The following is a 25,907-nucleotide window of genomic DNA, read 5'->3' on the forward strand; positions in this document are numbered from 1 at the left end:
TTTTAAAAATAGTACCTGTTTTTGTACCATAAGCTTCAAACAGCAAGATAGAGCAGTTTCAAAGAGGCCTTCTTAATAACTTGCAGGAGGATTCAGCAAAAGCGAGATACTTCGCCCCTGCATTACAGTTTTACAATCAGTGAATACAGAGTTTAAAAAGATGAATATACGTCATGTTATTTAAAAAATTCACATGGATCCAAATCAGGAGAACACCATTGATTGCCCAAATTCAAATGCTTCAAACTCATTGCAAGTAGTATTACTTTAATCAGAAATCAATAATCATAAATCTCATGAGTAGCTTCTATCCAATTTATGCATTGAAACCAGAGCACTAAAAGAAAAAGGATTTGGTCAACCAATACTGAACTTTTTGGCTCAAATCCAGAAAGGGTTTAATATAATGCAGAAATCAGTGGCCAAAACAGTTGTGATGTTTCCAACACTTTTAAGACCCAAAATAGCCTGCCTTTCCAAATAATCAGGCAGTTCTTTAAAGTTGATGTCTTTACATAACTTGTCACCCCACCACATTTTATTACCAAAGAGTTTTAGGTTAATAATAGGCTGTGAAAAAGAATCAAATAGGCTATGATACTGTTACACTGATGTGAAAGTATAGCAATTAATCAGACCAAACTGAGTCATGTCAAGACTGGTGCAATGCAGTTAATCTTTCATCCAAATAAGGGAACCCTGGTGGAATGGTGACCAGGCGGTGTTAAAGATCTTAAGCACTAACCCACACTGATGCAAAAGCAAAACAAGAACTACATCTTCATTCTGTAGCAACAGGAATGAAGACAATAGGAAGCCAAAAGAATTTACAGGTTGCTTCAGCAGTGACTTTTCTCATTTTTATATTTAGTACATACACTCTGGTTTCTCTCCATAGCCATGCTTCGAAACCAAGATAATCAAATAAAGATTGTAGCTGCAAAACAACAGTTCACAGATAAATCTGCACAGGTGTAGGGCATTAGAGATACAGTATAGTAAAAATTAACCTACTAAGCCTAAAAATACTAAATACAATGCAAGCCAGCAAGACGAGACATTTTCTATTCTTCCTAGGTCAATTAATCAAGCCCTTCAATCTACCTCAATTCCACTCCATAACAAAGTTGGAACATGTGTTATTTTTCTCTACCCCACCGTCTATACAGGTATCTGTTACAGAACTCAGATTTCTCACCCCCAACACCACCCTTGCAGCCTCAACCCAGTCATTGAAATACCCTGATCTTATCCACTGCAAACAGCTCATATGCACTTCCTAAAAGTAAACCATTCACTAAGCTTGCCTTATTAATGTCTATTCTCTTACTTCCTTAAATTACACATAAGGGTGCCACTATAAAATTTAGAACACAACTACATTTGGAGTTCTTAAAAGAAATTATTTTGAAGAATGAAGAACACCTCAACAAGAACTTGTATCTAATAACTCTGCAAGTACTAACATGCTTCAACAGTGCAATTCATTCTCAGCACCTCAAAATGTAAGCTTGCATTACAGGTTCTAAACTTTGCAGTGGGGCCTTGAAACTACAAATTTCTAATCCAGGCATAAGTGCTATCAATTAGGCCTTCTGGAAATATCTTAATTCTCATATTTTAGGTCTTAAAAGCATGTAGTATATACCATTAAGTGCATAGGAATATGGCCATTTTACAGTACAACTGATGTTATCCAATTTAATAATGTATTTGCTATCGGTTACATAGTTTTACAATTAACTTTGAGAAGTAACAATTTTCAGACAGTCCTCAGTCCTCCTTCTAGCAGCGATTCCTGGATTTGTCAAAAAGTTCAAGTTACTCCAGCTTCAAATTCAATCAATCACAGGAGTCTCCAGTTTTGTGTTTAAGTCATAAGGGGATTTCTCCTCTTCATTTCAAATTTACAAGAGTTGTCTTTCCTTTAATAATTTAATTTCACAGCATTTAACGTATTCACACAGACTTTCATCTCAGGGTCTTACGAAGGCACTTTGCAAACATATCCTCTGTGCACCGATGAATGTGGTGAGAGAAAATAAAATGTGTCCTTCCTGATCAAGTTTCCTGAGGATGTGTTTGCATGCAGTCTAGGTGAGCTGAGTATTAATAAAAGTCTGTTCTGTTTCTGAAGGCAGGGTTGCTGTCATTTGTAAATGCGAAGTGCTGGCATTCGTTGGCAAGGGTGCATGAATGCTGAGTTTGCCTGGCTTGCCCCTCTTCTCTGTGGTGCTCACTCTCGCTGATGTACCCGTGAAAATGTCTTGCTCCAGTAAGGAGGGGACAAGAAAGATCAATATCCTTTCGGCAGTGACGATATTTATCTGCAGAAGGTGAATGTAGCTCTGAAGATTTAATATCTCTGCAACTGAGGTCTTGGTTCTCTTTTCCCCTTTGAGTGCAATGTTCTTGAGTACTGCGTGCGACTTTGAAAGCTGCGATTTTCTGTGCCGTAGCCTTGTTTGCATGTACAGCTCATGTAGGTGACCTGTAGCTATAGTGCTGTAAGTGATGCGAGTGAACTTCAAAACATCCATAGCAGGTCAGACAGGTGGCTATACCTTTGTCCAATATACATTTCCAAACAGATGTTAGACTACCAGCAATTACTGTACAAACATACAAATATCATTTTGTTACAATAATGACTAAATGTGCTTCAATATGAGAAAAAAAGCTATAAAAGATATCTTCATCCTATTAGAATGATGATACCACTACCCCCAAACACTATAAGCAAATATGGTTGTTTATACTTGGACTTCTTATTGAAGAGATTTGATTTCACAAAACGGACTGGAGAATAGCTTAAAAAGAAACAAACAACAAAACAGGAACAAGTCAAAGTAAAAGCTGAACAGGGAAATAAGGATTTATTTTAAACGGTCCCAACTGTAATCAGCAAGTTGCGATTTCATTAACAAAAATCAAAGATGCTCATTACTTAATAGGGAGAAGTTGAGTGGCTCAGATTGATCACAAGTACTCAAATGACATGGGTTACCACTAAAATTCTTGGCTCTTTTCTGAAATCACAGACTTAAGGATTTGCTTCCATAATTGCTTCACTCAGGAACCACCACCTTTTACATCACTATCCATGACACACAAACTCTTATGGAACTTTTTCAAAATACAAAATTCCCAAGCTCTTCATGTATTTTAATATTCAGTCCCTGATTATAATGTCAATATATAGTAGCTTGTGCCAGTAAGAATTTAGAGGTGATCAGTAACCACGAGACACTAAATTTTCCTACAAATATGAACATTATTTGTTACTAAACCATGTAGTACAAGGGCAGAAAATTAATTGTGCCATTTTAAACCAAAATGAGATATGCAGTATCACTGTTTAAAAAATGTGCAGCCAGTCCAATTTGTGCACACCTATTGAAAGTACAATTCATGGTGCATCCTTTAAAAGCTCCTTATATCCAGTGGCAGAGTTGATTGCAAATATGAAAAAAGTAGTTGTACCATAGCAAAACCTCAGTCATTCCAATTTTGAGCTCAGTCATTAGAAACTCAGGGGCTGTTGCTGGAGGTCTAACATAGTATACAAAATTGCTCACTTGCACACGTTTTAAAAGCCTACAAATTAATTGGGGCATACATTACCTCGTGCAGTTAAATCAGGATTAGTGTAGTCCCAGGATTCGCTATCATTCTTGAATACATTCAGTCGAGTAGGCTGATGAAAAACATGTTTTAATATGCAAGAAAAACTGAGTGGAAATGTCATTTAGATAAAGAACACCATTTCAAGTTACCTTTGCGTACTCAATTTTTAATGTGCAGCAACCGGAGTAAATATCTGCTCCATTTAGAGAAGCTTTTGCCTTCTGGGCACTTTGGACTGAATCAAATGTGCATAGAGTTAAGGAGTGAATATGGATTTCAGTAAACATTTGTTTAATCTTTAATGGTAAATTTTTACACTGCTGGTAAAAGTTTGCATCCCCTTCCCACCAAACTGTTATATAAAAATAGATCTACTCTGAAGTAAAACATTAAGATGAAGGACAACTGCTACAAACGATTGAGAATCTTAACACATTATTGATCCCACAGAGCTGTAGTTAATCAATAAACATGAATTCTGAGGAATGAGTAGGTTTGGGCACAGAACAAGTGTAGCATAATGTGTAACACAGTAAACACGAGACCATATTGTTTAATTCATGTCCTCTTACACAGATGCATACCTGTGTACAGAATCTTTTGCAGAGAACGCCAATGCCCCTTTGACTTGCTTGAAGCAAGAAATAAATCACTAAAGGCCTCAAGTGATAAAAGTTTAAGATTAAATGGATTCTCTTTCTTTCAGTGATATGGGAATACTTACAGCCACTCAAACAAAAACACCACGGATGATCTAGGGGCCCCCCCAAATAGAGCCACTGGAGTGTCAGCCTGCATAATTTCTAGACTGGACCCTTAAGACAATGAATGAAAAATCTTGGCTGGAGCTGGCAACAACAGAAGGTACAGGTCAATGATAGATTAAGCAAGCTGAAGGACTCAGAAGCAATTCCCAAGTAAAATCAAAACTACTACATACATATCCCATTACTCCAAAGATGATTGTACACGTGTCCAAGTTATTCTTCTGGACAATTCACTTATCCACTTCTGAAAAGGATATTCAACTAGAGCTTGTATCCCATTCTTCTTAAATATTACGATACGAAGTACTGGTCCACATGCATTGCAGACAGTGTACAAAACATCCTGAAGGAAAAGAAATTACAAATTGGTATAATAAAATTGCAAGCAAACTGCAACAGGTTTAAGATTTCTTTTCATAACAACTGCTCTTCACTTGTACATAAAAATGACTGAACAAGTGTTTAATTCTGAAGGATAAACACCAGCCCACAGGAAATTTTCAATGTGCACCATACTGCAAAGGATTAAGAGCAATTATGTGAAATTAACTGTGACAAGTTTTAAAAAAATGTAGACTTAACTGTTGTAATTGGATACAAAGGATTCTGGATGGACAAAAAAAGAACATTGTTGATGTGCTTTGGATCTTCAGGACCCCCAGGACGGGTGATGCGCTGACTGGTAGAAAAATTAAAGTAAGCAGGGTGTCCTGCAATTGTGACTAAGCGTCGTCTAGAGTAGGCAACACACTTCTGGGCACTCTGCAAATCTTGGAATTCGACCAGGGCTTGCCGCTTGTTTGGCAACATCATCACATAGCTGCAACAAAAAAGTTCAGCTGTGAAGAGCTAGCATTAGTTAACAGGAAATTTAGAATTGTAGCTCAAAGTCTAAAAAGCAAAAGATCAAACATCCAAATCACATACCAGAAATAGGGCACAAATCACTATGAATTTACTATATGTCTTTGCGCTAAAAAGTACTTTCAAGATACAAAAAATTATTAGTTCAAAAGGTATCTCAGCTGAGTTCAGCCAATAAAATTCAATGATCAGCTAGAGATTAGAATTAATTAGAAAGATAAAAGGCAGAATGCCTGCAACCTGATTTACTGTGATTGCTTTGGATAATAAACCATACAAGACAAAATAAAAATTGAGCATAGTCATCAAAAGGAACTCTTAAAAATTGTTTCAAAGGATGTGAAGTGTTTGGAAAAGCATCAGGAAAGAACAAGAGCATGGATGGACAAATCTAAAATGTCATTTGAGGGCTACAATTTGAGATGGATAAATTTTGCCAACCCAATGCTATTGTTCTCAAAATTTTAAAACAAGGCGGTTATTTTAACTTTGCCACAGCATGAACATGCACCAGGTAAAGCTTGAGTATGACAATGAGATAAATTGATTTCATACCCAAGGTTTCGTTTTATTGACTGTGATATTACAATTGAACTGTAAAGTCTTGCCCATCAACCATTACTGTCTGGTTTGGCACAGCATCCACTCATAATATATGGAAACTTCAACAAACTGTCTGGTTAGCAGATAAGGTCATTGACTACAATCTACCATCACCTTATGATCTGTTATGTATCTTGGGGGGGGGCAGGGGGGAGAAAAAGTATCTGGGGACACTACCCACCCAGCAAACATCCATTTCCAAAAGCTCCCTTCTGTAAAGCACTATAGAGCTATTTAAAAAATGTTTTTAAAAGTGTTATAATACTGTTAATGTTTTAAATACATTGTAGTATTTATCGATATTTTATTCCATATACATGGTTTAACCTCAAGTTTATTTTTTACAATTTTTTTTTGAGTGTTGTTATGTGTTGCATGTATGCAAGTATACACTTACAGGGTTGCTAATCCTTCCATTCGTGCATTAAGAATCAGGGCTCCCTAATTAATAAGAACTCATCAAGCAACAATATCACCAATTTCCAAAGTGCTATATCTCAGAAACCATGAAGCTGGAAATTGGTTCATTTCTAGCCTTGATCATTAGCTGGCATCTTCTCTCCCCTACAAACACCTATCTCCCATTTAACCCCAAGGAAAAAAGATGGCAACAAAGGTTAGACCTCAACAGCACTGCACCCCAAAGGATCCCTACAATCACTGGGGTCAGAATGTGCATCACCCTAGGACATTAAAATGTTTGAATCAGATTTCAACATTTTATGCAATACTTTTAGAATAGAAATTTATTGAAAACATACTACCTTTAATATATGAAACAACAAACTGATAGTGTCGAGGTTCCAGAGAATACAACTTAGAAGGGAAGAGGAAAAACTGCCTGAAACATTAACTGATTTGATGATGATTTATGTTGGCCCTTAGAAATATTTTTAACTTGCTCATCTCAGGCTGACTCTCCTTAAAGAAGTGCGTCATATTAGCTTATGAAAAGCTGCTAATAAGGACTGAGGGGAAAAGCCTACACTATTTTCCTCCTAATTTTGTAGGCCTGGTGATGCTAGACTGCTTGTTGCATCTTCTGCTACATCTCACATCCTTATTTTGTTTCCAACCAATTTAAGCAGAGTTAAGTGATTCATTTACCTTACTGGTCCAAATCGATCAACCCCTTTTACTAGATCAGCTTCAATGACAGAATCACAAAGAGCACGGACATGAACTACGGGTGATGGGGCAGTCTTGTACTGGCTTCTTGGTCGATCCCGATCTCTGTCTCTATCACGATCCCGATCTCCATCGTGATCCTAAAATGTTCAAATTTAATAGTAACTTTTGCAGTTGCAGTCATCTCTTCAAAATCCCACATTGTATACAAACCATCCATTCTTTCTTTGTGGGATATTGCAGTTAAGTAAGCTAAGTATTAGAAAATTAGTAACCATGATAAAATCTGAGCCATTAGAAACAACTCCAAAGTGGAATTGAGAGCAAGAAGCAGGTGAAGACATATACTCCATTATTTATTCTAAATAATCCCCCCCCAAACATTTTGTGGTAGCAATATGCAACATCTACAAATAAGTGCAGGAAATCACCCATACTTCAACTGTTAATTTCGTTCATCTTCTAGGAACCTGTGAGCACCATTTCCTAATACAATTTGAAATAGCCCTTCAGTGGAACAAAAAAAAATGGCAAACGTCCAACAGTATGAGCAAGCAGCTCAAAACAATAACGCTGCTACTTGAGTGATTAGATGGTCAATAAATGCCAGTAATACATGTCTAAAAGTCAGCTCTTTAGTGTTAAACCCAATGCTTAATTTTCCAACCAGCTTCTGCAGTCCTGACGAAGGGTCTCGGCCTGAAACGTCGACTGTACCTCTTCCTAGAGATGCTGCCTGGCCTGCTGCGTTCACCAGCAACTTTTATGTGTTGCTCTGCAGTCTTATAACTGTCTTGATGTACTGTTGCATGGAGTGATGTGTCTGGATGGCATGTGAACATAAGCTTTTCACCATATCTCAGCACATGCGACAATAAATCAATTGCAAATTATCTGGTCATGCCGCATTACTATTTGTGGAGTGCTTCTCTGCAAATTATTTGCTGCATATCCTTTACAAAAATGGGATTAACAGTTATAAGAAGCTTGAGACTGAGATGGTGACAAGCCACATAAATACACGTCTTTGCAGTTTCTGAAGAAAATATTGTTTCAAAACTTGAGTAAGCAGTAAGGGCATACAGGGTTCACGTTAAATGTTCAGAACCCAGTTTGTAAATCAGAAATGCAGCCATGAATCAAGTGCCTGCAGCATCAAAACAGCTAATAAATCCATCCTGCCAAACTCCCAAATAAGTGTTTATATGTACCCACAGTACACAAGTCAGGCATTTGTAACCTATATATGCAAACATATGCAAAGAGCAGCTCAAAGTCTATAATAGATCACCTCTGCAGATGCTTTCAGTTGTTTCACTGTAAAGACAAAGCACAAAGCCTGGAAAGAGAAGAAATAAAGTGAGAAACAGGTGATGGAAGAAGAGCTAAAGGGCTGAAGGAGGAAGAATATGATAGAAGAGAGTGGACCATGAAACAAAAAGGGAAAGGAGAGCACCAGAGAGGCAATACACAGGTGAGAAGGGGTTTAGAAGAGACCAAAATGGGGAATGGGCGGGGAGAGAAAGAGAGAAATTACCAGAAGTTAGAAAATGCTGTTGAATTTGGTAGCTACTCAGAAAGAATACAAGATGTTGCTCTTCCACCTGATACCAAAACAAGCCTGAATTCAATTGGAACCTCAGAGATAACTACAATAGAAATTGGCCATCCCACCCCCAACTAACACTAAAGAGTTACTTTGCTAGATCCAGTTACACAAAAATTGCAAATAGCATATGCAATAGTACCTGACAAAGACACGCTTTCAATTAGCTATCAGCTTGTAAAACAATTAATTCTCAAGTTGGAATTAAAACCAATACTTTCACTTGTAACAAGTTCAGAGCTTAAATTGATATTCAGTAGAGTGGATTCTGGTTAATTGGGACCAGTACATTTTGGCCCAATTAGCTGAAGTTTCATGAAAATAGTTAAAAATGTTTAAAATAGACAAGTTATTGTCAATGAAATGTAGAATAAATTACAACACCATCAATACTACTATAGCACTGTAAAAGAGTCTTAGTTCCTAATAATTATCAGAGGAATTAGTCTACATTGCCACATTCTTTTGATTGACTTTAGAATGAACAAAATCAGTGCAGACACCGCATGTAGATAATGGACTGCCTTCATACAATACTATCAATGATTGCATCCACAATCTTCATTTTTATTCAAGATGATTGTCGATACCAGATTCTTCACATTTCCCAATTCGTTGAAATAGTGAAATCATTTTCACTCCCGGCCATTCCTGGCATCTCCGAGCCTGAGTGCTTGAAATCAGTGAGCAAAACAGTTAAATGAATGCAGAAAAGTGTGAGGTATTACACATTGGTTGGACAAAGCAGGGCAGGAGTCACAGAGCGAACAGTAAAACACTGAGGAGTGCGTTAGAACAGAGGGATCTGGGAATATAGATCCACAATTTTTTTTGAAAGTGACAGCACCGGTAGAAGGTTTCATAAAGAGAACTTTTGGCACATTGCCTTCATAAATCAAAGAATGAGTACAGGAATTGGAATGTTATGCTGAAGATGTATAAAGATGCTGGTGAGGCCTAATTTGCATTATTATGTTAAGTTCTGGTTACACACCTTCAGGAAACTAAGATTGAAAGAGTGCAGAGAAAATTTACAAGGATGTTGCTGGCACTCGGGACCCGAGTTACATGGAAAGGTGAGAAGTGAAATACTTAAGAGAAATATGAGAATGAACCTGTTCACTGAGTGGTGAGTACAAAACGAGCTGCCAGCAGGAGTAGTGAATGTGGGTTAGATTTCAACTTTTAAGAAATTTGATTCTCATTGTACATAGATGAGAGGCATTGGAGGTCTCTGGTCCAAGTACATCCTAAATGCCCAGTAATCTAGCACATGTTCAGAGATCTTGGTGTGCTCACCCACCAGTCACTGAAGTGCAACATGGAGGCGAAGAAGGTGCCAATAAATTGCCTTGTCCTATTCCCCCTCCCCCAACAATTGAGTGTGATATGGTAGAAAGGAAGGCCTACTGCAATTGCACAAGGTTTTGTCAAGAGTGCATTTGGAGAACACATTAAGATCTAGTTTAATTAGACAAAGTGCAAATATTTTAGATCAGCTCCAGATATGATACATTTTCTGTACAAGGAGATTGAGTAACCTGGGATGAGTAACCTGGGATGACAATCTCCATAGTTTAGAAAGGAGGTCTCATTGAAACTTAAAAGGGTTGAAGAGGCTCGATGCAGAGAGGATGCTTTCCCTTCACCGAGCAATGTAGGGCCACAGAACAGTTTTGGAATGAGGAGTAAGCTTTTCATGATCACGAGTAGAAATTTCTTCGAAGGGCAATAAACCGTTGGCATTCTCTCCTCCAAAAGTTCATCTTTCATGCTCAAAGACAGATTTTCAGATATTGGAGAAATAATGGGGTAGTGATCCAAAATGCAGAGATTAAAAAAAGCTGTTACGTTAAATGGCGGAGTAGGCACAAAGTACACTATAGCATACATTTAAGTTTCTGTAAATTAATTGTACAAAAAACGTGTTCAAAACTCATGGATTCTCAGAAATTGCCAAGATTTACATACAAACCAATCTGGCAGTTTCTGCTAAATCATTCAGCCACTCAAAAAGCTGATAACACTGAGAATTAAAAACAGGAAAAGCCGCTTAAATGGCCTTCAAAGAGTAATAGCATGAAATAAAACACATCTGCTAAATAATAGTTGCTTTTCATCCTGGCATCTTGTACCAAGGAAGCACAAGGAAGAATGCAGAAGAATACAGCCAAACAAGATGCTGCCAAAAGTAAAAATATAGTTTTGCCTGAGGGGAAGAGAATCTTTGGGATGGCTAAAAAATACATATTTTTTTAAAAGATCAGGCAGGTTCTAAGCAGAGGACCAATTAATATTGCACCTGTGAACAATGAACAATGCAAAAAGATGTTGATAAACTACTTACATGTTACATTGTGTAAGAAACAGTATCACACACATTTTAAATAGCTTGAATAAAATGACAGATGAGTTGAGAAACATTCACCAGTTCAAAAGAATTTACAGAGCTAAAGGATTGCTACCAGAGGTTAAACCGGTAATGCAAATTCTGTAAGAGTTCAACATTTTCACTACAGCAAAAACTGTAATAACTAAATAAAGCTTGAAACATTCATGCATTGACTGAGACATCCATGACTGTACTGTTAATTCACATTCTGAATTTTAAAAGTTTCTTTTCATCAGCAAGCTTACACCCAAAACAAAATTAAGAAAGTTTGCCAAGTTAATTTTTGTGGGCGCTGTCTGCAAGGAGTTTGTACTTTCTCCCTGTGACCGTATGGATTTCCTCCATGTGCTCCACTTTCCTAAGATGTACAAGTTAGTAGTTTAATTGGTCATACGGATGCAATTGGGCAGCACAGGCTCGTTGGGCTACAAGGGCCTGTTACTATGCAGTAGCTCTAAACCAAATATTAATCTACCCACAATTAAATAGCAACCTTTTGGACACACAAATTTCAAATCATAATTTTAAGAACAATCATAGCCTGGCAGGCACTGAAAGAGGACATTAAACTGAACAATCCTCCATCCCCATCTAGAATTTCAGAGGAACTTCTAGACTGGGTATTGAGCAATGAGGAAGGGTTAGTTTGCAATCTTGTCATGCGAGGCCCCTTGGGTAAGAGTGACCATAATATGGTGGAATTCTTCATTAAGATGGAGAGTGACATAATTAATTCAGAAACAAAGGTTCTGAACTTAAAGAAGGGTAACTTTGAAGGTATGAGACGTGAATTAGCTCAGATAGACTGGCAAATGATACTTAAAGGGTTGACGGTGGATATGCAATGGCAAGCATTTAAAGATTGCATAGATGAACTACAACAATTGTTCATCCAGGTTTGGCAAAAGAATAAACCAGGGAAGGTAGTGCACCCGTGGCTGACAAGGGAAATTGGGGATAGTATCAATTCCAAAGAAGAAACATACAAATTAGCCAGAAAAAGCCACACACCTGAGGACTGGGAGAAATTCAGAGTCCAGCAGAGCAGGACAAAGGGCTTAATTAGGAACCAGAAAAAAAGATTATGAGAGAAAGCTGGCAGGGAACGCAAAAACTGATGTAAAAGCTTTTATAGATGTGCGAAAAGAAAAAGATTGGTTAAGACAAATGTAGGTCTCTTACAGTCAGAAACAGGTGAATTGATCATGGGGAACAAGGAGATGGCAGACCAATTCAGTAACTACTTTGGTTCGGTCTTCACTAAAGAGGACATAAATAATCTTCTGAAAACAGTAGGAGACCGAGGGTCTAGTGAGATGGAGGAACTGAGGGAAATGCATGTTAGTAGGGAAGTGGTGTTAGGTAAATTGAAGGGATTAAAGGCAGATAAATCCCCAGGGCCAGATGGTCTGCATCCCAGAGTGCTTAAGGAAGTAGCCCAAGAAATAGTGGATGCATTAGTGATAATTTTTCAAAACTCTTTAGATTCTGGATTAGTTCCTGAGGATTGGAGGGTGGCTAATGCAACCCCGCTTTTTAAAAAAGGGAGAGAGAAACCGGGGAATTATAGACCGGTAAGCCTGACATCGGTAATAACAGCACATTTAGAAAGCGGTGAAATCATTGGACAAAGTCAGCATGGATTTGTGAAAGGAAAATCATGTCTGACGAATCTCAGAATTTTTTGAGGATGTAACTAGTAGAGTGGATAGGGGAGAACCAGTGGATGTGGTATATTTGGATTTTCAAAAGGCTTTTGACAAGATCCCACACAGGAGATTAGTATGCAAACTTAAAGCACACGGTATTGGGGGTATGGTATTGATGTGGATAGAGAATTGGTTGGCAGGCAGAAAGCAAAGAGTGGGAATAAACGGGACCTTTTCAGAATGGCAGGCAGTGACTAGTGGGGTACTGCAAGGCTCAGTGCTGGGACTCCAGTTGTTTATAATATATATTAATGATTTAGACGAGGGAATTAAATGCAGCATCTCCAAGTTTGCGAATGACATGAAGCTGGGCGGCAGTGTTAGCTGTGAGGAGGATGCTAAGCGAATGCAGGGTGACTTGGATAGGTTAGGTGAGTGAGCAAATTCATGGCAGATGCAATTCAATGTGGATAAATGTGAGGTTATCCACTTTGGTGGCAAGAACAGGAAAACAGATTATCTGAATGGTGGCCAATTAGGAAAAGGGGAGGCACAACGAGACCTGGGTGTCATTATACACCAGTCATTGAAAGTGGGCATGCAGGTACAGCCGGCGGTAAAAAAGGCAAATGGTATGCTGGCATTTATAGGAAGAGGATTCGAGTACAGGAGCAGGGAGGTACTACTGCAGTTGTACAAGGCCTTGGTGAGACCACACCTAGAGTATTGTGTGCAGTTTTGGTCCCCTAATCTGAGGAAAGACATCCTTGCCATAGAGGGAGTACAAAGAAGGTTCACCAGATTGATTCCTGGGATGGCAGGACTTTCATATGATGAAAGGCTGGATCGACTAGGCTTATACTCTGGAATTTAGAAGATTGAAGGGGGGATCTTATTGAAACGTACAACATTCTAAAGGGATTGGACAGGCTAGATGCAGGAAGATTGTTCCCGATGTTGGGGAAGTCCAGAACGAGGGGTCACAGTTTGAGGATAACGGGGAAGCCTTTTAGGACCGAGATGAGGAAAAACTTCTTCACATAGAGAGTGGTGAATCTGTGGAATTCTCTGCCACAGGAAACAGTTGAGGCCAGTTCACTGGCTATATTTAAGAGGGAGTTAGATATGGCCGTTGTGGCTAAAGGGATCAGGGGGTATGGAGAGAAGGCAGACACAGGGTTCTGAGTTGGATGATCAGCCACAATCATACTGCATGGCAGTGCAGACTCAAAGGGCTGAATGGCCTACTCCTGCACCTATTTTCTATGTAACTGCTCCCTTTTTGACTCCCTGACTCACTCTTCCATCCCAACATTAGCTCTTCCATCTTATAGAACTTTTCTATTCAACTGTAGGAAATGCAACATCTGCCCTTTCACCTCTTTCCTTCTCATCATCGACCACCCCACCCTTCGAGTCTTTTCAGGTTAAGCAGTATCCTACTTTCAGCATTGACAACGTGGTCTTTATATCTGAAAAAATAAATGCAGTTTGGGTGACCTCTTTGTGGAGCTTCAACTTCCATGCACAGACATGACTGTTTCTAATTGCCTGTCACCTTAACTATTGTCCCACTCAACCTGTCCATGGCCTTCTGCACCACTACAATGAGACCCACTCCAAAGGTGAGGAACAGAAACATCCTCCACCTGGGAACACTGCTGCCTATTAGACTCATTGGAAAAATCTTAAAGTTCATGTAACTCACTTTCTCTGCTTCAAAAATGGTAATTTCTTGCTGAAGTCACCCATCTATGATACTGGCTCAGGTTTTCCTCTCCCTGTTAACACAGCTCAACCTGCTGGATACATCCCACATCCATTTTAGGTTCCGATTTGTATTTCCAGCCTCATTAACTGGAGGATCTAGTTACATATTCAGTTTCCTAGCCACTTATAGCACACCCACCCCCACAACTTGTTTTTCCCACCTTCCCAGTCCGGCAAAAGGTTTCAACCCAAAAGGTTCCTGATCTGCCAAATGTTCCCAGCATATCCTACTTTTATTTTGGAACAGACCATAGTGATAAGGAACACTGAATATTGAGATGATGGGATAGAGCACATCAGAGATACTGCTGTTCTTGCTACTAGAACATGGAAACCAAAGATGAAACCTTTACAGAAGCACATGTTCCTCTGAAAAATACAAATAGGATGCAAGTTCTCAAACGTCTGAAAAAAATGACAGCTTTGAATGGAATGAGAAAAATCTTTACCAAATTGTAAAAAGTCCTTACCATTATTTTAAAAAAATCAAATACACAGCAAGTTTTGCCTTAAGAGACTCTACACATTGGAAATCCAGCACAACACAGAAAATGCTGGAAGAACTCAGCAAGTCAGGCAGCATCTATAGAAATGAATAAACAGTTGATTGTTTGCACAGAAACCCTTCACCAGGAACCTTCATCTGCAAGTTTTGTCTTTGCAGTTTACAGATAGAGTTTAACCATCAAGTTCAAGTTTCTCATCTGACTGTACATATATACAAACAAATGAAACAAATCTTTCTTCAAAATATGGTGCACCCACAGACATATCACACACAAATAAGTTAGTAAGACATAACTCAAGTGCATGTAGTGCACAACACAGATAATAGTAAACCGCTCATTAATCTAGTGATGAGATCTGGGTGGCAGAAGGGCATTCATTAGTCACACAGCCTGAGGGCAGAAATTGTTATCCAGTCTGGCAGTCCTAGTCCTGATGCTGCTGTACATTCTTCTTGATGGTAGGTCAAAGAGATTATGGGATGGGTGGTGGGCTGCTTAATGAATCCTTTTGTATCATAAAATTTAATCTTCAATACTGATAATTGCCCAAATGCAACAAAAACAACATAGGATTTGCACAGAACTAGGGATGCTATTTTAAACAAAACCTTTGTGAACTGTTTTAATAAATTGAGTCATCGGAAATCAGAAAGGAATGGAAACTTACAGAAAAGGAGTTCTTACATGAAAGATTTATTCCAGCAAATTAGGTCAATAAAATAATGATGGTCTTAATTAAAAGACTTTGGCCTTCAAGGTTCCTGAAGTGCATGTTTAAGTGCATTTGAGGGGAAATACTGGTTTTCAATAGTCTGACCAGCAGTACCTCTTCCTTACTGTTGCTCAATACAACACTTTACACATACAGAAAAATGTCCCATAGAAGTTGCTACCTAGCCCGCACATCAATTTCCACTACCCAGTGCAACAGCTTTATCTTGTTTAAGCAACAAGAACTGCATTAATCAATTTGAAATCATCCTGTCCTGAAAAGCAAAGTAACGTCACGCCACCTTTCACTATAACCATAGGCATAATCACAAAACAGCTATGTTTATTCATACTTTGATCGTCAACGAGTTATTGTGGGCCTAACAAACGCCGTAGAGCAAGTGACCTAATTGTAAACTGTCACAGTGAACATTAGCAACACCCCGACAAAGACTTTTAAGAAAATCTTTATTGCACAGCAAGGCGTTTAAAGCTTAGTGGAGATAAGTGATCAAGAACTTTGCGTTGGTTTAGGACACCACAGGGTTTCAAAAGATATTGCCTTCTACATACACCCGTGGCAGCAAATGATAACCAGCCAGAGCACATGGAGAGGTCCACCAGCCCAGCAGTTCCTAGTTTCTTAAAGATTGCATACACATTGCATTTCATCCCCTTTCAGCAGCTGAACTTCTGGCAACCCAACAACGCATTCAGCAAAATAATTGTCAAGTTGACACATCTGGTGCAAATGCGAAGAGGCAAATGGAAGTGATGATGGGGGTCAATAAGATACGCTTTATGCGGGTATGAATGGTGAAATATTACGAGACCGGGTGGGCATGAAACCAATCGGCGATGAATGCCGCAACGTGCAGTAAGCCGGGGGGGGGGGGGTCGCCTGTCGGGGAAAGCAAGCGGTGCTTACTTTCTGTTCATATAACTCTATTTCACTAGGAAACATAACCAGTCCACCTTCCACCACCCGCCCAGCCCAACCCCTCACCACCCCCCGCCCCACCCCTCCTAGCAACGCAGGCTTACCCCGGCATCCAAGCCACAGAGGCGCCCATCATCGTCGCTGTCGAAATCAGTGTCGCTGTCGGCGACCTTCAGCCGCTTGGACGGGTGGTGCGAGGACTCGTAGTAATCGTCCACGTAGTCGCCCGTGTCGTAGTAGTCTGCCGAGGACATTCTCCACGGGCGTCCCGGGCCGGGCGGCGATCGGCGGGGAAGGGGGTGGGGGGAGGGGGGAAGGAGGTGGTGTGGGGGGGAATGGACGAGTCGGCCGCAGCTGTTATATAATCAACCACAAAACCGACTCTCGCCTGAAAGCAAACTGCAAAGCCGCTGTCCGAGCACGACACCCCGGTCCAGGGAACTGCGAGGTGAGAAGCAGCTCGGGAGATGGCTCAGCTCCGCGTCGCCCCTTTTGTCCACAACCTCCGAACGACGATCGTTGGGCGCGTGCACCCCCCCCCCATCCAGCTCGGCCCTGATTGGTCGCGGGCCTGCCAGCTAATCGGGAATTGGACGCCGGGACAAAGGAGGGAAGGTGGCTCCCGGCAACGTTCCCGCATCGCCGGCGCTGCGGGGGGGGGACCGGCCGCTCTGATTGGGCGCCCGGGTGTCAGTCCAAGAGCCGCGAGCACCGCCCTTTCCTCTTCATCCCGCCCCCCCGCTTATGAGGTCGCGAGTGGCCGTCTGCAGGTGCCGCACTTCGTCACTGGAAGCAGAAACGGATAAAAATGCGTAGTAAGTCAAGCAACTGTCTAATTCCGTTTTCTTCCTGCACAAATCATAAATATAAGCTTCGGCTGAAGCTGTAAATCCAGAACAACACTCACGAAATGCTGGAGCAACTCAGCAGGTCAGTCAGCATCTGTGGGGAAGAGCAGACAGTGGACGTTTGGGGCCGAGACGCTGCCTCAGGACTACGTTCCTGTGTTGCCTAGCCTGCTGAGCACTCCCAGCATATTTTGTTTTCGGTACAATTGGAGAAGATTTGAAACCGGTGCACAGCCTTGGTCTTCCAGTGCCAAACGTTGGCTATAACCGATTATATATGGAACCTCCTAACATCAGGGACGATCTAATTAAAACGAAAGATGCTTTAATCATTAGGCAGGTTAAGCAACATTTATAGAAACAAAACATTGGTGATATTTTATGTCAAAGATCTATCTTCGGAAAGAAACAAGTTGAAATAAAATTCAAATAACCTGGCTCCAAGACTTCGACGGTTTTTTCCAAACTATTGTATTTCCTACACACGATTTTTAAAATGAGGTGTGAGAAACTAAGGTTTGGTGAGTTTGAGGGAGCTCAAGAAATGGAACCCAGTGAGTTTTAGCTTGTGATATAGGGTGTACCATACCCTGGCTCTAACCCCACTCCCATTCCACATGCAAGCACACAGATCTGTAAATAGCAGGTTGGTGGATAAAATAATGAGTCAGATCTCACGTCATTGAGATATCAGAACAATCAGATATGGTTTGTCAGAGTTTGAACTTGCAGAGAGTGTGGGACTGACAGAAAAAAACAAAAGGGGTTAACTTTGCTGATGTTGAGGCCAGGATGCCATAATGATGAGCTAAAGATGAAGCCTTCTGGTTCCCAGATAAAGAAGGGCAGTTGGAAAGCAGGAAAAAAGAGCATAAGAAACACGCGGGAGATGTGAAATCCAGTCAGAACTGTAGGAAATGTCCAGCAGATCAGGCAGTATCAATGAAGACAAAAAAAAGAGTTAAATTTACAGGCGGATAACTTACAATAGGATTAGCTAGGTGTGACAGAAACAAAGAAAGCAGATTACATGAAATTATTGAATTCATTAATGATTACCAAACACTACACTCTGCCCAAAGTAAAAGTGAACTATTGTTCCTGGAAGTTACATTGGGCCTCGATAAAGCAGGAGGTTTCAAACTGACCGGTCACAATGGGAGTGAAGAATTAAGGTAGCAAGCAAATGGATACACAGGCTTGCTTCAGCATACGGAATGAAAATCCTCTGCAAAGCTGACACCACACTTGAATTTGCTTACCACAGGGCAGAGGAGACCAGGCTGTGATTATGAAAATGGATGAAGTGAAAGTTAATTGCTGCTTCACTTGAAATGTAGGTAGGAAGGATCGAGACAAAAACAGTAAATGTATTACCTGTCGCATTTGAAGATCGAGACCTCAGAGCTGCCATAAAACTCAGGGTCTACCAGGCAGCAGTAACTCCTACGTGTGTCTGTGACCAGGATCTTACAGCAGGCTTCTCAAGGATTTAGAAAATGCAAGAATCATAATCATATTTATATGCATGAAATTTATTGTTTTGCATCAGAGGATAATGCAAAGACATAAAATCACTATAAATTTACTAAATAAATAAATGAGCCATAAGACATAGGAGAAGAATTAGGCCACTTAGTCCATGGAATCTTTTCTGCCATTCCATCATGGCTGATTTATTCATCCCCTTTCTTCACCTTTTTCCTGTAACCTTTGACACCCCTACTAAACAAGAACCTATCAACCTATTCTTTAAATATGCCCAATGACTTGTCCTCCATAGCCATCTATGGCAGTGAATTCCACAGATTCACCACCGTCTGGCTGAAGAGACTTGTCTTCATCTCTGTTGGAAAGACCACATTCTTCTATTCTGAGGCTGTGCTCTCATGTCCTGGACCCTCCTATTATTAGAAACATTTTCTCCACATCCACTCTATCTAAGTCTTTAAATATTCAATAGGTTTCAATGAGATCCCCCCCTCATTCTTCTAAACTCTGGGCGAGTACATATCCAGAACCATCAAACACACCTCATATGTTAACCCTTTCATTCCAGGATTATTCTCATGAACCTCCTCTGGACCCTCTCCAATGCCAGTACATCCCTTCTTAGATAAGGGGCCCAGAGCTGCTCATAATACTCCCAAGTGTGGTCTGACCAATGCCTTATATAGCTTTAGCATTACATTCTTGCTTTTATATTCTAATCCTCTCAAAATGAATGTTAACGTTGCATTTCCTTTCCTTACCACTAACGGAACCTGCAAGTTAACCTTTAACGAATCCTGCACTAGGACTCCCAAGTCCCTTCACACATCTGATTTCTGAATTAGCTCCCCATTTAGATAATTGTCTACTCCTGGATTCCTTCTACCAAAGTGCATGACCCTTCCCTACATGATATTCCACCTGCCATTTCTTTACCCATTCTCCTAATCTGTCTGAGTTCTTCTCTAGACACTCGCCTTCCATGACAGTATCTGCCCCTCTATCATCCTCAGACTTAGCCATAAAACCATCAATTTCGTCATCCGAATCAAGATACATACAGGTATATGAGTAATAATCAGATGTAGACTTGAGCGTGAGGCATCATGTGGAGGAATAGCTGGATTGCCAAGGTTCATAATTCATAGCTATCAAAGCAGGCCACCAGCAAGATCCAGGAACTGTGACCAAGACCACACTGAGGAATTTATGGATACACAAGAGGATTTCCTTTAAAAATTTCATCAAAGCACTTCACTTTGAATGCAACACTCCAACAGCAAACAAAGCCATTCATGTAATTACAAAACAAGTTCTCAATAAAGAAGTGCACCTTGATATACATTTAAACAGAAATGCATACCTGTCCCGGGGACGATGATATTCAGAACCAGACAAGTGACAGCCATTGGTCTGCTCATGTAGGGGATTGCTGTAGTGATTTTGGTTGACTTCATTTGGAGGCCTTCTGTATCATTCTCTAAGGACTCTTCTTCTTTCTCTTTCTCTGCTGCTCCCCGGACTAAAGTCACCAGGTTGCTTCTGGGGTGGATTAGAGAGGCCCTCCGGAGATTGAGGTGAGACACAGATAATCTGTCATACAGGTTTACTGGTTGGCATCCCAGATCTGGTCTCTGATTATCATCTCGGGGAACTTCTGGACTTCTGGGATGCGGGAGATGATTAGCGTTGGACAATTGTTGCTCATACTTGTGTATCTTCCCTGTTCTTAAGCTGAATTAACCAAGAGGATCTTTTGCATTTTTTTCTATTCTGCCCTACAGAATATTTCATTAACCACAGCTCCCTCTCACACTGATAGAATTGTCTTCTCATTTCAAAGAAAGAATAAATAAAACTGCTTAAAACAGCTGCTACTTTGAAATACAAGGTTATTTAATTAAATATAACCTTCGAAATTTTCTCATTTTTCTTTTCAGACCAGTTGCAGGAAAATTTTAACAACAACCGTTGGGTTTTGTTGTTTCAGTTAAGTGTGCCTTTAAACAGCCAGACTTGCCACTGAACTAATTGATGGCTACGAATGCTCGGGTGTTTGGCCGTGCAGTGATGTGTGAGCACTGTGTACAGCAGTAGGCTCAGCACACAGCCCTGGGGTGCCCACGTTGAGGATGATGGGGAGGGAGGAGCAGTTATGCATTCTGTCTGACGTCTTTTCTTTAGGAAGTCCAACAGCCAGTTGCACAATGGTGCATTTAGACCGAGGAGCAGGAATCTGTTCAGCGTGGTCTGCAGGGACAATAGTGTTGAATGCCGAAAAGAAATCCAGAAGTAGCTTTTTGACATGCGTCTTTGTTTTCTAGGTGTGCCTGGGCTGGGTGAATAATAAATGCTATGGCGCCTATTGTAGAGCTGTTCTGTGGGGAAGCATATTGGTGAGCTCCAAGGTGGCAGGAATGGAGTCTTTGATATGTGCCACTAGCAGCCATTCAAAGCATTTCATGATGACTGGTGTCAGTGCCACCGGGCAGTAGGCGTTTAGTTCTGAAAATGTAAAGTTCCTCAATACGGGGATGATGGTGACTGGTTTGAAGCATGCCTGGATGAGTGAAGTGTTGAAGCTGTCGGTGAAGAAGTCAGTGAGCTGGTGTACACAATCTGAGTACTTGGGCTGGAATGTTGTCTGGCCTGGCTGCTTTGCGGGGGTTGACTCTCTGCAGAATCCTTCTCGTGTGTGCTGCTATTACAGACAGCGGCTGCACACCTGGGAGGGGAGCAGCTTTTGTGGCCCCCATTTTGTTGCATGGCTTGAAATGTGCATAAAAGTTGTTTAGAACGTCAGGGAGGGAGGCATCACTGGGACAGCCAATCCTGTTTTCCCCTGCATAATCAGTAATGCCCTTGATGCTCAGCTACATACACTGAGGATATGTGGATAGATTTCCCAATCTGCCTACAAAGTGAAATCCTCCTTGACTACTGTAGCATTGCCCTTTTCACATGTTTTTTCTATCTCCCATTGTAATGTGTGCCCCACATCCTGGCTACTATTTGGAGGCCTGAATGTAACTCCAATTTGGGTCTTTACACCTTGTGGTTTCTTAACTCTACCCAGAAGGATTCTACATCTTTTATCCTGTGTCACTGCTTTCTAAGGATTTGATCTCATTCTTTAACAACAGAGCCTCCCTACCCCCTCTGCCTACCTGCCTGCCCTTTCAGTACAATGTGTATCCTTGGATGTTATGCTCACAAGTGTGATCTTCTTTTAGGTATGACTCAGTGATGCCAGAATGTCAGACCTACCAATTTCTAACAGCACTGAAAGATCATCTATCTTATTCTATATACTGACTGCATTCAAATATGACACTTTTAGTTCTGTATTCATCACCATTTTCAATTTTGCCTCCATGTTACCAGAAGTTAAATTTTTATTCCTTTCTAAACTATTTATTGGTTTATCTATCTATCTAGTTATTTATTCTGGAAACCTTTGTAACCTTTCCAGCACTCTCCTTTTATTTCATCATAACTTTTTCAAACTGTTGAAAACACACACACACACACACACACACACACACACACAAACCCCCCCCCCCATTTAGTTTAAAGACACACTTCAAACCACACTTGCCTTACAAGGTGCGAAACGAAAGACTGTGTGGCGCACCACTCCTCACACAGACAGTAGGTAGCCATTGACTCACAAAGAGTTCATCTGCCCTTTGACAGGTTTTGTTTTCAGTCCTGCTGAGTGCCTACACACCCTCCTCCCTGGTTAACCAAAGTGCACCAGGGGGTGTGCCGGTTGAGTTGCCGACAACCCGACCCAAGACAGGTAGTACTGGGCTACGTGGTACCAGTAGCAAGGCAAGGCCCTGACCTGACCCGCCCCCTAGGCCTGAGTCAACGTAGTAGTAGTAGTTAAACCATACTACTAACTGGAATTTTGCTCTATCAACTGCCTGTCCTTCCTCACAGTCTCAATATATGCTGCATCTACTGACGTACCCACGGCCCCATCCACTGCTCTATTGCTCCGGTTCACTGTTCCCCTGTCAAATTAGTTTAAGCCCTCCCCAACAACTTTAGCAAACCTGCCTACAAGGACATTGGTCCCCCTCAGTTTCAAGTGTAACCCATCCCTTTTGTACAGGCCATACCTTCCCCAGAGGAGATCCCAATTATCCAGAAATCTGAAACATTGCTCCCTGCACCAATTCCTCAGCCATGTATTCATCTGCCAAATCATCATATTCTTATCTTCACTGGCGTGTGACACAGGCAGCAATCCAGAGATTACTACCCTTGAGATCCTGCTTCTCAGCTTTCTACCTAGCTTCCTATATTCCCTCTTCAGGACCTTATCCCTTTTCCTACCTGTGTCGCTGGTATCAATAAGTAACACTGCTTTTGGCTGCTCACCATCACCCTTTAGAATGCTGTGGACAAAAAGGAATGAGGAGGTACTGTTTATGGGTTCATGGACTGTTCAGAAATCTAATGACAGAGGGGAAGAGTTAGTTCCTGAATCATTGAGTTTGGGTCTTTGGGCTCCTGTACCTCCTCCCAGTTGGTAGTAATGAGAAGAGGGCATATCCCAGATGGTGAGGGTGGTAGTGATGGACAACCCCTGCCCTGGCACTTCAAGTTGTCCTTGATGGTAGGGAGGGCTCTGCCCCTCATGGAGGTGCTAAAAACAGACAAGCAAACCAGCTTTAGTATCTTCTCCCAGACCAATATCTAAAGCATTGGGGCCTCGGCTACTGTCACAAGACTCTACAGAGCAGAACAATTTGTTTGCTTGGATGACCCTAGACTCCCAGATGACCCTAGATACTCTGTTCTAAGCTCTTTGATGGAGGTGGTAACTAGGTGGACAGAGGGAAAGATTCCAGGATATGCTCAAAACCTCCTTGAAGAAACACAACATGCCCACTGACTTCTTGGTGCCTCTAGCCTCAAAGTGCAGCATTCAGAATGATACTGAGAAAGACCCTCAGGGCCATGCACCCAAGCACACAGAAGTTCAATCCAATGGTGTAAGAAGTAGACCACAAACTCACTCACATGCCCATCCCATTAGCCACATTCTGTCCCACATGTGTGAAATATGCTGGTGTCTCAGCTGCTTAAGTCTACGGAAGACAATCTAGGCCCCACCCCACCAAATGTGTGAGATTGAGGTGCGAGTTCCCTCTCCCAAACCCCCAGTTTGTGTGGATGCTGTGTAATTCACTACCCTGTTACAAATTAATGCCACAAAATAATAGGTAGTACACTGCATGCGATTAAAGGAATTGTATTTATGAATCTTAACTAAAGGGTTAGTAAAGAATAACAAAAAGGAAAGGGTCCATGCTAATTAAACAGTCAAACGTGCACAAGTTGGAGCTCATCTTGAACTTCTCTGTCACTCAAGCACTGGACCCTCGGTCAACGGGAATGCCCACATCACCTTCTGAACGTCGCTCACAATCCATCTCGAACACACGGGTCTCCCACCCGATTGTATGCTACAGCCAGTTCTCCCCAGCATCTTCTCTCTTCATCTCCTCTCGAGCAAAAGCCCCGAGCCCAACATTATTGTCCCTCACCAAGAAAACCTCCCACTAATTGGATGGCACGCATTCCACATCATCCCTCATCTTCAACAATAACCCAAACAGGCTGAAGGCAGAACAAACAGCTCTTACGGAACTGCTAAATGAAATACCTACAGCATAACAGTAAAGATGTGAACCAGGACACTACATGTGGAAAACTTCTACATTGGCATCGTCAGCCACTTCAGAACCCACAAGACTGGAATGGAAGTGCTTCTTCCTCCTTCCTTTCCAGTTCTGACGAAGGGTCTCAGCCTAAAGCATTGACTGTTTAATCCCTCCACAGTACCCTTATTGACAAAAAAAAACAAGTTCCAAGATTATCACCACTTGACCTGGAATTTCCAGAAATACAAAACTATTTGTGCAATATTTCAAAGTTCAAAGTAAATTTTATCATCAAAGTACACCCTATGTCACCGTATACAGCCCTGAGATTCATTTTCTTGTGGGTATACTCAGCAAATCGCTAGACTAGTAACTGTAACAGGATCAGTGAAAGATCAACCAGAGTTAAGAAGATAACAAACTGTGCAAATGCAAATAGATAAATAGCAATAAATAATGAGAACATGAGATAATGAGTCCTTGAAAGAGAGATCACTGGCCGTGGGAACATTCCAGTAATGGGGCAAATGAGGGGGAGTGTGTCCATGTTTACACTAGTAACCCTGATAACATTCTAGGGGGTTCATTTCAGTGCAAATCAGAATCAGAATGCTGGTTTAATATCACCAGTATGAATCATGAAATTGGTTGACTTTGCAGCAGCAGTACAACGTAGTACATATTAATCGAAAAAAAAACGTGAATTGTTGCTTCCATACCAGGCTGTGATGCGACCAGTTAGGAATTTGAATTAAATAGTTAAATTAAATAAGTAATTCAAAAACAGAAATAAAACAGTAGTGAGGTAGAGTTCATGGGTTCAATGTCCACTCAGAAATTGGATGGCAGAAGGGAAGAACCTGTTCCTGAATCATTGAGTGTGTGCCTTCAGGCTACTGTACCTTCTTCCTGCTGGTAGCATTGAGAACAAGGCATGACCTGGGTGGTGGGGGACCGTAATGATGGAAGCTGCCCTGTTAACTCATTGCTCCCTGAAGATGTCCTGGATGCTACGGAGAACAGAAGTGAGCACAGTAGATGTGCCCTGATGAAGACCTTTTTACAGCTTAATGGTGAACAACAGCTAGCATGCATTCACATTTTCCTCACCTACGCCAGGCCTACAAAGCAAACATGTGAGTCAAATCAGCTGGACTCTTGTCATGCAGTTGGTCTCCCCATCATGAACTACTGGTGCCTTACCAAATAGTTCCGTGGAAAAAGTACTCATCAGAGAGTCATAGAATTATATACCATGTAAGCAGGTTCTTTACCCCAACTCCACCATGCCAACCAAGATGCCTTCCTAAGCTATTCTCATTTG

General features: G+C 41.1%; 1 protein-coding gene across 1 annotated transcript in view; it reads right to left on the bottom strand.

Moving 5' to 3' along the window:
- LOC134350734 (heterogeneous nuclear ribonucleoprotein L-like) overlaps window positions 1–17,825 on the bottom strand; it is a 38,647-nt gene extending 20,822 nt beyond the window's left edge. Inside the window, exons 1-6 of the mRNA XM_063056350.1 lie at window positions 16,671–17,825; window positions 6,969–7,129; window positions 4,977–5,214; window positions 4,650–4,737; window positions 3,777–3,871; window positions 3,625–3,697 (exon numbers count right to left, since the gene is read on the bottom strand). Of these exons, the coding sequence (XP_062912420.1) occupies window positions 3,625–3,697; window positions 3,777–3,871; window positions 4,650–4,737; window positions 4,977–5,214; window positions 6,969–7,129; window positions 16,671–16,820 (805 nt within the window). The 5' untranslated portion in view covers window positions 16,821–17,825. The remainder of the gene's footprint in view (window positions 1–3,624; window positions 3,698–3,776; window positions 3,872–4,649; window positions 4,738–4,976; window positions 5,215–6,968; window positions 7,130–16,670) is intronic.
- Window positions 17,826–25,907: the final 8,082 nt, after the last annotated feature.

Source organism: Mobula hypostoma, chromosome 8, assembly GCF_963921235.1.
Source record: "Mobula hypostoma chromosome 8, sMobHyp1.1, whole genome shotgun sequence".
NCBI classification, from domain to species: Eukaryota; Metazoa; Chordata; class Chondrichthyes; order Myliobatiformes; family Myliobatidae; genus Mobula; species Mobula hypostoma.